Raw genomic sequence first — 13,880 nt, forward strand, 5'->3', positions numbered from 1 at the left:
CTTCAATTCAATTTTAAAATCTGAAATATAAAACTAGTCTCAGTAATCGTGGCCATGATGACTGACAGCTATCTTAGTGAAAGTTCTAACGAAGAGTCTCATGTCGGACTCGAAATGTTAACCGTCTTTATTCTCTCCACTGTTGCTGCCAGACCTCTGGTGAGCTTCTCCAGCACTTCCTGTAGTGAAAGTTCACCTGGTTCACTGAAGGGAAGGTAACCTTCTATCTTTGGGCAGCCTGTATATCATGTGAGTTGAGCAATGTGGTTGACTCTTAATTATTCTCCAGAAATCAACCAGCAACCACTCAGTTCATAGGCAAACGGGGCTGAGCAATAGATTCTGAGCCTTGACTGCAACATCCACATCCAGTGCAAGAATTAGAAAACATTTCTCTTTCTTCACCCAGGAGGAATATGACTTGCTTATGGAACTATTGCTTGCTTCGACAGAAAATTAACCAATGCTATTGTCTTCAGTTATACACATGGTTCATATTGGGAACCTGTCTCATCATTTAAAAACTCGTGAGAAGAGCCTGTAGCATTGTTAAATCGTGGAAGATTGTTTCTTTTTTCTTGTTACTGGCATGTCCTTTAATTATACAGCAACATCATTTACTAATTTTTAGAGAAAAAAGACAATCTGACAGCTAAGAGTTAAGTCACTACAAGTTAAAGTGGTCACTCAAAACAAAAGCAAGCACACACTACAGCACTTCATGATGGGGGGGCGGTTACAGTGTTTTTAATAAATAAATAATGCATGACACATTGAAGGATGTACGTATTTGCTGTGTGATGATTATGTTCAACCAATATTCAATATCCAATGAGGATTAAGTGTAACCTGCCTGCAAATGATCAATCGACCAGTGACACCAAATGTGAAAATTTATCCTTATGTCATTTAAAGTATAGAATAAACCAAAATAGAAGAAAAAACTTAATGCACTTAATAATGTACCCTTTATTTTTTCTGGAGTGTGCATGTGAACTACGTGAGTGCACAACCCTTTGAGGTTTTATTGTGGGGCTATGCAAGTGTGAAAACCTGAAGGAGCGGCCTTGTGTGCTATCTGCTGGTGAACTTTTCGGTTTCTGCGCAATTTGCAGCCTACAGGGAACAGTGCACTTAGTTCTTCATTCATTAGTCCTTATAGATCTTAACTTATGGCTCACAAGAAATTGCATAATGTTTTTGCTTCAATAGTTCTTATTCAGTTCTTATTTTGCATATATCACTTGTTCTACATATAAGCTATCTGCTGTTTCCTGATCAACAGCTCCAGTGGTGTTCACCTGCAAACATTTAATGCCACAGGGCACAGCCAGCATTCTAGAACACGTGCTTCTTGTAACAACTTTACTCAGAAGGTTTGGAATTGGATTTTGATGGCTGGACAACACAAATGACCCAAATCACCAGCAACGGTCATGAGTTCATTGATTGCTGTATTTCTGATGTCCCCTTAACAATTTTTAACATTTACATTAATTGCCTTTCTGTTCAGGGTAATTTAAATGCACCATCCCAATTACACTGTTTCCTGATTTACTGTGCCACAACACTGACAGGAACAAAAGCAACCAGACAACAGAAATATTAATACTGACATTTTAAATAATAAAATGAAGACAAATGACCATGAACAATTTTAAAACACACTGTTTGACTTCTAAGATTTAAAAAAAATGTCATATTTATAGATCAAGTATGTCTTTGTGAAGGTACTCATTCCAATAATACCACTTAGAAATATTTCTAAGTGATTGTGGTACATTTTAGGTGGAAGCTAAAGCTCTTTCCCCTCACTATATGCAGCAAGCAATTCCTAATAATAAACAATACACAGTAGGTCTTGAGATTGGTGACATATTTATATTACATACAGGACAAATGTCTTAATCATGCACAGCATTACAGTATCACATTTAACACTATTGTACAAAAATAACAAATGACACGGTGTATGGGTAAATGTCTTGCAGTTACGCATATTTTGTGCATTTTTACTAAGGAACCCAGATTAAATTAAATCAAAAACTCCAAGATGTTGACAACACTAGAGTTTAATCAGGAGCTGTCAGCACACAATATGTTAAATGAAGTGTAGGGCACGCAGATCCAAAACAAAACAAAATAACAGGATGAGCCATTTTTCTTGTGTGTTAAGCAATTTGATCTCATACAGTCACATTAGTACAGAGGCATCATTCCATAAATGGAGGAGGGCATGCTACTGCTGTTAAAAGTGCCATAAATACTGCTTTAGGCTCTTTATCATCAATAAAAAATATTTCCCATTTGGTATAATTATTTGTACAGTAGCAGATTAAGCCCTACATTCATAGCCTTTGCTGTTATGATGCCCCTGCAGATGGAATACTGCGAGATCCACTTCTACCTAGTAAAAGGAATCCTCTCAGAAGTTAGCATTCCATTAGCAGGTGAGTGAAATACTAAACGTCCATTTTGTTCATGTTCTGTTCACTATTAGAAGCCCTTTATGTAGCAATAGGCCTCCAGAGATGAGAAAAGAATGTACATTAACCAAAGCAAAGTGAAAATTACTGAGGTTAAAATCTTGGCAGTCCGTGGTCCACCCAACTCGCCACCAATCTCTGGCTTCCTTCGGTACAGTAACACACCAAAGTTTATGAAAGCAAATATAGTATAGAGAGTGACTGAAAAGGCCAGGTTTCCAGGCAGCACCTCAAACTTCTTTCCCTGAGCATTCCAATAGATTGCTGCAACTGTCCAGGCCACCCCAATTCCTAAGAAAATATTCACAGCATTGCTCCCAGTCACATTACCAATAGAAGCATCAGCATACTGGTCTTGAATTGCAGCTACTTTACTGGCAAAGGTATCTGTAAAACAAAACAAGAAACAACGAGCTCTTTAAATGGTTAGACTATCAAGTTGTCATCTTATACAGGTTGTAATATTAATTCAACTTGTTGGTATTGTCATTAATTTCCATGTCAGCGAGTAAATTCTCCATAATAAATGTCACCTGAGGAAGAAATAACTATTAGTTTTCACAAGGCCATAACAGGCTCAAAGACACTGGGTTTTTGGACAATATTTTCCACTGCACATTTGTAAAATGGCCCAGGAAAATGGGATGGATTTAAGATGGGGAGGCAGTAAAATAATAATAATCTCTGTGGACTAGTAACAGTAATGCAACACCAATGTTCTGGCAACGTAAAATTACACCATGGCAGACGGTAAAAGATTAATTTGACAAAAATCTGAACTATTTTCATAGAGACCATGTCAATGAGACAGGTAGAAATGGGGGAATGTATAATAGGGGACAAAGAAATGGCTGAGCAACTGAACAAATACTTTGGTTGTCTTCACAAAAAGGGACACAAATCAGTTAATAGAAATGATGCAGAATGCAAAATTTAGTGACAGGGAAGAACTGAGGGAGATCAATATGAGTAGAGAAATGGTGCTGGGAAAATTGAGGGGATCGCAGGCAGATCCCAGGGCCTGACAATCTACATTCCAGAGTACTTAAGGAAGTGGTTCCAGATATAGTGAAAGTATTGGTGGTCATCTTCCAGGATTCTATAGACTCTGTTACAGTCCCTGCACATTGGAGGATACCTAATGTAACTCTAGTACTCAAAAAGGGAGGCAGAGAGAAACTAGGGAATTATAGACCAGCAAGCCTAACATTCGTAGTGGGGAAAGTTCTCGAACCCATTATCAAGGACCTTATACCTGAGCATTGAGAAAGCAGTGCACGATCAGAGTCAGCACGGACTTATGAAGGGGAAATTATGCCTGACAAATCTATTGGAGTTCTATGAAAATGTAACTAGTAGAATTGACAAGGGGAAGCCAATTGATGTGGTACATTTGGGCTTTCAGAAAGTGTTTGACAAAGTCCGGCATGAGAGATTATTGTGCAAGATACAAGCGGATGGGATTGTGGCAAGTGTATTGAGATGGAGCGAAAACCACTTGGTAGAGAAGAAGCAAATAGAAGGAATTAATGGGTCCTTTTCAAATTGGCAGGCAACTAGTAGGCTGCCACAGGGATTTGTGCTTGGACCCCAGCTATTCACAATAAACATTAATGATATGGATGAGGGAAGAAAATGTAACATCTTGAAGTTTGCAGATGATACCACATTGGGTGGGAGGGTGAACTGTGATGAGGATGCAGAGATCCTTCAGGTTGGGTGAATGGGCAAATGAATGACAGATAATTTGGATAAATATGAGGTTATTCACTTTGGAAACAAAAACAAGATTACTACTTGAAAGGCTGTAAATTGGGAGAGGGGAGTGTGCAGCGGGACCAGGGTGTTCTTGAGCACCAGTCGCTGAAAGTAAGCATGCAGGTGTAGCAGGTGGTAAAGAAAGCCAATGGCATGTTGGCCTTCATTATGAAAGGTTTCGAGTTCAAGAGCAAGGATGTGTTGTTGAAGTTGTACAGGGCCATGGTGAAGAATATTGTGTGCAGTTTTGGTCTCTTTTTCTGAGGAAGGATGGTCTTACCCTCGAGGTAGTGCAGCGAAGGTTTACCAGGCTGATTCTGGAGATGGCAGGACTGACATATGAGGAGAGATTGACTAGATTATGATTATTTTCACTGGAGTTCAGACCTGTGAGGGGGGGCCTCATAGAGACTTATAAAATTCTAACAGGACTAGGCAGGGTAGATGCAAGGAGAATGTTCCTGATGGTGGGTGTGTTCAGAACCAGGGGTCACAGTCTGAGGAGTTAGGTGGACCATTTAGGACGGAGACGAGACTTTTCTTCACCCAAAGAGTGGTGAGTCTGTGGAACTTATTACCACAGGAAGTAGTTGATGCTAAAACACTGAATACATTCAAGAAGCGGCTAGATATAGCATTTGGGGTGAATGGGGAGAAAGCAGGATTAATCTACTGAGTTGGACAACCAGTCATGATCGTGATGAATGGCTGAACAGGCTTGAAGGGCCAAATGGTCTCCTCCTGCTCCTATCTTCTATGCTTCTACTGTTGACTGTCTTAAGAATGTATCTAATTCACTAAAGCTTTTTAGGAAGGGAAATCTGCCATCCTTACCTGACCCACACTTGACTCCAGACCCACAGCAGTGTGCTTCACTCTCACCTGTCCTCTGTAATGGCCAAGCAAGAGACTTGCTTCAAGGGAAATTAGGGATGGGCAACAAAGGCTGGCTGAGCCAATGATATCCATGCCCCTTGGAAAATGAAAGAAAAATGTATAGACCAGATGCACAGCTCCTATTTGTGGACATAATCTGAGCCAGCTTTGAATTAAGGTAGAAGTAGGAGCCAGTGAAAGCAATGTGGGGGTTTACCGGGCAGGTTCACCTGTAAAATGCAAACCAATTCCTATCTCAAAATATGTTCTCATCAGAAACAGAAGCAAATTGAAGAGAGGTGAAAGGAAAGCACAGAGAGTTAGGGAAATGAGAGGTTGAGAGCGAGTGAGTGAGAAGGAAAGACAAAAGAGGAGATGAAAATAATTACAGAAAAATACATTGGAAAAAATAGAGAAGCAAATAGAGATGGAGAGAAACACAGAGACAAGTTTACAGAGTGAAGATTGGGTGGTGAAACATCCTCATGTCTGTGTTAAGTGGGTGGCCCGAATTCTGAAATTCTGCCTTCTAGTCCTAGACTCTCCCACAAGAGGAAATGGAAACAGTCTTTCCACATCTACCCTCTGAAGTCCCCTAGAATCTTGTATATTTCAATCAGGATGCCTCCTCTCATTTTGCTAAAATCCAAAGAGTATAGGCCCTTCAGTCTTTCACCTCCATCATTGCATGGTGCCAACTTGGCCCTGGCTATACCACACCCTCCCATTTGCTGTGAGATGGCTATTTCTGATGGGTATTTCCAATAAAGTCCAACTGCAGTCTGGTCAGGAGCTCTGAGGGGAGGGACCTTCTTACCAGGTGCAGGAAGAAGTCTCAGCTCAAGGAAATGAATGGTCTGTGGATAGTAATGTTGTGGGGCTAGGTGCCAGAGCGGACCCATTCACTTGGTGGGGGTGGGGGATGGACGATTATGGTGGGTGCAGTGTCCCTGCCTGGCACTACTTGAAATTCCAAAACAATAACTTCAACGTTTCATGCAACTAAGCTGTTGTGACATGCTACATTCCAAGTAAGAGCCACTTTGAATTTTTAAAAGCAAACCATTGATGGGATGCAGATGACTTTCTCTTCAATATACCAGATGGATAAGGACAGCACATTCCCATCTCATTAGGGGAACTATTCCGGACTTCAGGATTTATAATGGCCAGCTGTTCCTATTAAGACATGCTAAGACAAATACAATGTTTCCAACCAACACACTGCGATGTGAACCTATGCCCTTAGAATTGGTCATATAAGCCTACAGACTACAGGTCCAACTACAGAAACACTACACTACAACATTTTAGGATAGCATGGTGGCTCAGTGGTTAGCACTGCAGCCTCTCTGCGCCAGAAAGCCAGGTTTGATTCCACTCTTGTGTGTATGTGTGGAATTTGTAATTTCTTGCCCTGTCTGCATAGATTTCTTTCGGGTGCTCAGGTTTCCTCCCACAGCCTAAAGAAGTGTAGGTTAGGTGGATTGTTCATGGGAAATGCAGGGTTTTAGGATTAGAATGGGGAGGTGGATCTGGGTGGGATGCTCTTTGGAAAGTTGATGTGGACTCGATGGGCCGAACGGCCTGCTTCCACACTGTAGGGATTCTATGATTCACTGCTAGACCACTTCAACAACACTCACTCCACTCATACCTTTCTCACTGTCACTTATTTCACAATTCTGTCACAATGCTGTTCCATGCTCCAGTGATAAATAGTCGACCGAGACATTACTTCAGAGTTGTCTTAGGTCCAGTCTGGAGGAATCTAACATGTAAAAAAGAATTAACTTCTTTCTTAGCATTCTTCATACATACTGAGAGAGACTGGGCAGCCACTTGTATATGAAGTACTCTGTTGTATCCATCGCAACATATAATCACAATAAATTAAATAATATCTGAATTAATATATATCACTTTCAGAAGCTACTAAATTCCCTAATTGATTTTTGCATTATTGGCTGAGTCAAACAGTTATAAAATGTGCACAGAGGAAATTTCTATCAGTGTTGCCCATTCCGCCAAAACCACCCTCACCCCATTGCATTCATCACGCAATTTGTGAACAATCTTTGTGTTTAATACCTTTCACTAGAATGTGTTTCCAAATTCAGGTAACCTTTAGTTTTTTCCAATTTTCCTGGAACTCAATTGACACCAACATTTTGATGAATGCTCCACTCATAACTCTCTCATTGTAATTTATTTTTTAATTCCATTCTGAATTCCAATCACAATATAGTCTTGGCTCTCTTCCCAGGTTGCAATTTATTTCAAAACCTGAATTTGTTCCTTCATACTACGTACACTGTATCACTGTCAAAAAAAGAATCAGAATGATGAGTCAGGTCTCAGAAAACAATAAAGGATACCACGACCGTTTTTCCTTCCACACAGTGACACAAATCTTAGTTTCAACATATGATTTTGTACCTGACGCATGTAGAATCCCAGTGTTGTGGTCAAAACCAGATTACAGAGAAACTTACACCCATTAAAACTTCAGTTGAACCTTTCTAAAATTAGGTTCTAGGGACATGGTAGTTGGTGGAGGGAGGGGGACTTAAAATAATGTGGAAAAGCAGAGTTGGGGAGACAGAGACAGTGTGTGTGAAAGCATGTTAGTGTGAGTGTGTGTATTGTTTGTGTGAGTGAGTATGAATGAATGAATGAATGAGTATAACTGAGTGTGTGAACGAGTACGAGTGTGAGTGAGTGAATGATTGAGTGGGGAGTGAGTGAGGGAGGGAGGGACGGCTTAAATCAGGGAAGGTGGGTGAGGAAGACCCAAAGCTTCTCAGCGCTACGGAAATAGATGGAGATTGCAGAGGATTGTTTCCCCCAGCCACAGGCCAATTGATGCCCTTCCTGATGAAGGGCTTATGCTCGAAACGTCGAATTCTCTATTCCTGAGATGCTGCCTGGCCTGCTGTGCTTTGACCAGCAACACATTTGCAGCTGTGATCTCCAGCATCTGCAGACCTCATTTTTTACTCGATGCCCTTCTATAGACAATTAAGGGCAACTTAAGGGCTTTCTCCTGCCCCTTTGAACAGCAGTGTTGGTTCCTTCAGGAAAATGCCCAGCAAATGTTCAGTGCCTCCCTGTGGGCATAGGGATGGATGGGGGCCCCTCACAACTGGAGACTCTGAATCCTACAGAAAAGTATTTCCAGCAAGAATAGTCACCCTTGCGACAACTACCATGCCACCTTCACCAACCACAATCATTCCCACTCTCTCAGCCCACACACTCGAGCCTGGGTGACTGACCGCAGCAACTCAGTCTCCATGTACTTCCTGCCAAGAGCAGTACCCATCACTGCCAGTGGAACTGCTGCTGGGATTAGAAATTGCTTCTGATTCATCAGTAGGTTCTGGAGGCAGGATCTTGTCTCTGAAAAGAGATGGGAGCAGCTCATTGGTACCTGACTGCCCCAGAATCTGGTCCCAGAAATTGCTGAGGAAAACTGTCCCTGTTGTGACCTGTGGTTCAGACATGAGATTATTTCATGTATTACTGAGTACTTTCTGTGTTCGCTGCAGAAATTGACTGCCCCCATTTTAACAGATCAATCCAAGAAAATCAATTGTAGAAATCTCATTTACCTACTTTGCTCAAAGAGTAAAGTCACTGGGTATTGAATGATAATTGGTTGGAATGAGCTTTCCCAAGCATACTGAATAGTTTCAAATAAAAACACATCCTGAGAAGGGCAATCATGTGGGAACCAGAGTTCTATTACTTCAGATGTCATAAAAATAGACGTACTTCTCCGCTTTTAATGCTTCTGCTACTTTGATTAAACTTTGTGATATATTTCGTTCACTTTCTTTTGCAGGAGAAAAGATCTACATCACCATCTTCAATGCATTAGATGCTGCTGTCCATTACATCTCCAATTTTGGCGTCATCTGTAAACTCACTAAATATTCCTCCTATATTCACATCCAAATCATTTATATAAATAACAAAAAGCAGTGGACCCAGCATCGATCCTTGCAGCATACCACTGGTCACAGGCCTACACTTCTATAATGTTCTCCATGTGTAAAAACTAATCCCAATTTATTCCATTCAAAACAAAACCTGTGGATCCTGGAATTCCCTTCTTATTCCTTAAATCAATTCAAATAAACTCTGAACAATACAGCAAAATAAGGATTCAACATATTGAAACTTTTATTTGTGGGATGTGGACTGGCCAGCAATTTTTGCCTGTTGCTCGTTACCCTTGAGAAGGTGGTGGTTAGCTGCCTTCTTGAACTGCTGCAGTCCCCCTGCTGTGAGTTGACCCACAATACCATTAGGGAGGGAAATCCAGGATTTTGACCCAGGGACAGTGAAGAAACTGCAATATGTTTTCAAGTCAGGAATGGAGAGTGGCCTGGAGGGGAACTTGAATGTGGTCATGGACCCATGTATCTGCTGCCTTTCTCCTTTTAGATGGAAGTGGTTGTGGGTTCTGGAAGGTGCTGAAAATGTGTTGCTGGAAAAGCGCAGCAGGTCAGGCAGCATCCAAGGAACAGGAAATTTTGCTGTATTGTTCAGAGTTTATTTGAATTGATTTAAGGAATAAGAAGGGAATTCCAGGATCCACAGGTTTTGTTTTGAATGGAATAAATTGGGATTAGTTTTTACACATGGAGAACATTATAGAAGTGTAGGCCTGTGACCAGTGGTATGCTGCAAGGATCGGCGCTGGGTCCACTGCTTTTTGTTATTTATATAAATGATTTGGATGTGAATATAGGAGGAATAGTTAGTGAGGGGCTTATGCCCGAAACGTCAAATTTCCTGTTCCTTGGATGCTGCCTGACCTGCTGCGCTTTTCCAGCAACACATTTTCAGCTCTGATACTCCAGCATCTGCAGACCTCACTTTCTCCTTCTGGAAGGTGTTGTCTTGGGAACCTTCAGTGAAACTCTGCAGTGCATCTTGTAGATGGTACACAATGCTGCTATTGAGTGCCAATGGTGGAAGAAGTGGATGCTTGTGGATGCTGTGCCAATCAAGTGGGCTGCTTTGTTGTGGATGGTATCAAGCTTCTTGAGTGTTGTTGGGGATATGCTCATCCAGGCAAGTGGACAGTGTTCGACCCTATAGGCTTTGGGGAGTTAGGTGAGTTACTCACCACAGTATTCCTAGTCTCTGACCTGCTCTTGTAGATACTGTGTTTATGTGGTGAGTCCAGTTGAGTTTGTCAGCTCTCACACAGATTGCGACATTACATTTTGGATACTGTTTGAAGGTATTTCTGGCTGGTAAGTACAGAACATGGGTATGAGGAAGATAAGAACGGCGTGTCGCAGAGCCGTTTACCTGTGGAGTGTGCTTTCCTCAAGTGTTGATGAGGAATTGTTTTTGAGAATGAAGGAAACTTCCTGAGGTGGCCATGCAAGGATCACAGAGCTATAGGCCATCCAGATGGAAATGCCACATTCAGCCCATTCATTGCCAGCATGTTGTTAAAGTCAAAGGGGGCAGTCATCATTGCCATGAGTGGGCCTTCCCCTGACTTTTCAGACAAGGGGTCAGTGTTAAAAGGCTCTGTGAGATCTCAAATCTATTTTAGTTGGGAAATGCCAAATGGATGATCCATCTCAGCTTCCCCACTGGTCCCCAGCATTACAAATACCAGTCTTTGGTCAAATCAATTCACTCCAAGTGATGCCAAGAAATGGTTGGAATCACTGGATACTGCAAATCCTATGGGCCTTGACAATGTTTCAGCAATATTACTGAAGATTTGTGCTCCAAAAATAGTTACCACCCCTAACCAGGCTATTCCAGTACAGCGTTCAGAGTGTGTTGCTGGGAAAGCACAGCAAGTCAACAGCATCTGAGGAGCAGGAGAATCAACATTTCGGGCTAAAGCACTTCATCAGGAATGAGGCTTATGGGCCAGGGGGTGGGTGGGGCCCTGAGAGATAAATGGGAGGGGGAGGTGGGATTGGGGAGAAGAAGGTAGCTGAGAAAGTGATAGGTAGATGAAGGTAAGGGAGAAGGTGATAGTCCGGGGGAGGGGGTGATGGACAGTGGACAGGTCCGGAGGGCGGTGCCAAATTGGAGGCTTGGGACTGGGATAATGTCGAAGGTAGGCGAAATGAGGAAGCTGTTGAAGTCCACATTTATCTGGTGTGGTTGCCTGGTCCCAAGGCAGATTATGAGGCATTCTCCACCAAGGCATTGGGTGGTAACAGTTTGGCAGTGGAGGAGGCCCAGGACCTGCATGTCCTTGACAGAGTGGGAGGGAAAGTTGTAATGTTCAGCCACGGGATGGTGGGGTTGGTGGGTACGGGTGTCCCTTCAGGCACAGGGTTGTGGGGTTGGTGGGTGTGGGTGTCCCAGCATCTGCAGTCCTCACTTTCTCTTATTCCAGTACAACTACAACACTGTCACCTAAGTTTCAATGTGGAAAATTACCCAAGTATGTCCTGTACGTAAAAATCAGGACACATCTAACTCTGTTAATCAACACCCCATCAGTCTACCTGCAACCATTAGCAAAGTGATGGAGGGTGTCATCAACAGTGAAATCAAGCGCACATGCAAAGGAATAACTTGTTCAAGTGATGCCCAGTTTGGGTTCCACTCAGCTCTAGATCTCATTAAGATCTCTTGGTCCAGACATGAACAAATGAGCTGAACTTGAGATGTGAGGTGAGACTGACTTGTCTTTGATGTCAAGACAACATACTGGGTATGACGTCAAAGAGACCTGGCAAAATTAGACTCAATGGGAATCAACTCTGAGGTGGTTGAAGGTCAGTCATCTCTAAGACATCTCCGCAGGAATTCCTCAGGATAGTGTCCTCGGCCCAAGCATTTTCAATTGTTTCATCAATTACCTTCCCACCATCATAAGGTCAGAAGTGGCAATGTTCACTGAGTCTGTGTACATATTCAGCAAGAGTTGAGCAATACCCAGGTTTGGACTGATAAGTGACAAGTAACAGCCCTGTCACACAAGTGCCAGACATTCACTATATTGTGAAATAGTGAGCTGTTGAGGATTATGAGAATCTGGCACAAAAGAGAAATAGAGACCTGGGGCAGATGATCAATGTTCTTGAAGAATGAAAGGGCAGGGATCAATGGCTGAATGGTCAACCTTTGCTTTAATTTTTTTTAAATGTTCTGCTTAGCTCCAACAAGACAGAATCTAACTATTGCTTCTTATGTTCCATCACTGAATTTTCTGTTATCAACATCCTGGACCTTATCACTGACCAGAAACTGAACTGCACAAGCCATACAAATACTATTGATACAAGAGATCAGATGCTCAGAATACTGCAGTGAATAACTCATCTCCTGACTCCTAAAGCCTGTCCGCTATCTACCAGGCGCAAGTGAGAAATGAGATGGAATAACTCCCACTTGCCTGGATGAGTGCAACTCCAACACATTCTAGAAGCTTGACACCATTCAAGATATAGTGAGCTGTTTGACTGAATCTCTATCCATGACCTTCAATGTTCACTCTCTGCACTGCTGACGAATAGGTGGTAATAATGTGTACCATCCACAAAGTACATTACAGTAACTCACCAGAGCTTCTTCAACAGCAAGTTCTGTATACTAAACCTCTACCAACTAGAAATACAAGGACAAGAGATGCATGAGAATACAAGAACTTACAAGTGTCTCTCTAAGCTACTCATCATCCTGACTTGGAATGATTGCGCTGCCCATTATTGTTCTTCCCTTTAGAGTCCTTAAAGTCTAAAGACTACAGCAGTTCAAGGAAACAACACACCTCACCTTCTCGAGGGCAATGAGAGATGGGCAATAAATGCTTGCCTTGGGAGCGATGCTCGCATCCCATGCATTAATTTTTTAAAACTACTCAATTCCACAGTAACCCATTCTTAAGGGTTTTAAGAGACAAAATAACCAAGATTTAGACGACTGAACAATCAGCCTTTCCAGCATTTCCAGCTTTGTCACTTATATTATGTTTTGAGCCCTGGTTAAGAGACTGCAATCTGGGGGGATTTAGAGAGTGAAGTATGCAGTGAGGAGTGCACGGAGCTTAAGTGGATAGAAGAATCTGGACACTAAGATAAGAAAGAGAGCAGTTGCTCACTGCAGGATCAGGAGATATCTGTTCTCAGTTGAATAGCTTTGAAAGCCAAATGTCATGGGCCTTACTTTTGACAGAAGATGCTTGCAAGGCATGTCCAGTCATTGAGAAAAGAAACCTCAAGTTTAAAGCCAACAATGACAAATAACGAATGCTAATAATGCATCTGAAACACATTACTTAGCCATTACTGACATTTACATCCAATTAGAAAAAAAACCCTGCATATATTCTGCCTTGTAAATTGCACTTAGGACAAATTTATCTAATGATACCTGGCTAATGGTGCTCTTTTTTCTGTGCATTGTCGAGGAAGTTACATCAATCATATGATTAATCTACAACCAAGGTTTTATTCTTTATAGTAAAATGTCTTTTATAGCTGTATATCTATGAACTTTCCAAAAAAAATTGATTCTATTACAAATGATTCTATCCTTAGCTGCACTTATTAATGTGGAGAATGATTAGTAATTAAGCTAACAAAAATGGACAAGCCTGAGTTGCTATATATTCTGTATCTCCTTTATCTGCACATATGTCTATCTCACACATCCATATATATATATATATTATGTGCACACTCCCCACCTCTCCTAAATCTGATCTCCTAGAGGTAAGAAACAAAAAAATTCAACACAATTTGAGGTAAAAGAAACAAACAG

General features: G+C 41.6%; 1 protein-coding gene across 3 annotated transcripts in view; it reads right to left on the reverse strand.

Annotated features, from left to right (window-relative positions):
• Nucleotides 1-2,014: 2,014 nt before the first annotated feature.
• Nucleotides 2,015-13,880, reverse strand: part of LOC132830875 (sodium/calcium exchanger 1-like) — a 294,443-nt gene continuing 282,577 nt past the window's right edge. For all 3 annotated transcript variants that reach the window (XM_060848793.1, XM_060848783.1, XM_060848801.1), the window contains one exon: nucleotides 2,015-2,873. In XM_060848793.1, the coding sequence (XP_060704776.1) occupies nucleotides 2,497-2,873 (377 nt within the window). In that variant the 3' untranslated portion in view covers nucleotides 2,015-2,496. The remainder of the gene's footprint in view (nucleotides 2,874-13,880) is intronic.

This window comes from Hemiscyllium ocellatum, chromosome 3, assembly GCF_020745735.1.
Source record: "Hemiscyllium ocellatum isolate sHemOce1 chromosome 3, sHemOce1.pat.X.cur, whole genome shotgun sequence".
Taxonomy (NCBI): domain Eukaryota; kingdom Metazoa; phylum Chordata; class Chondrichthyes; order Orectolobiformes; family Hemiscylliidae; genus Hemiscyllium; species Hemiscyllium ocellatum.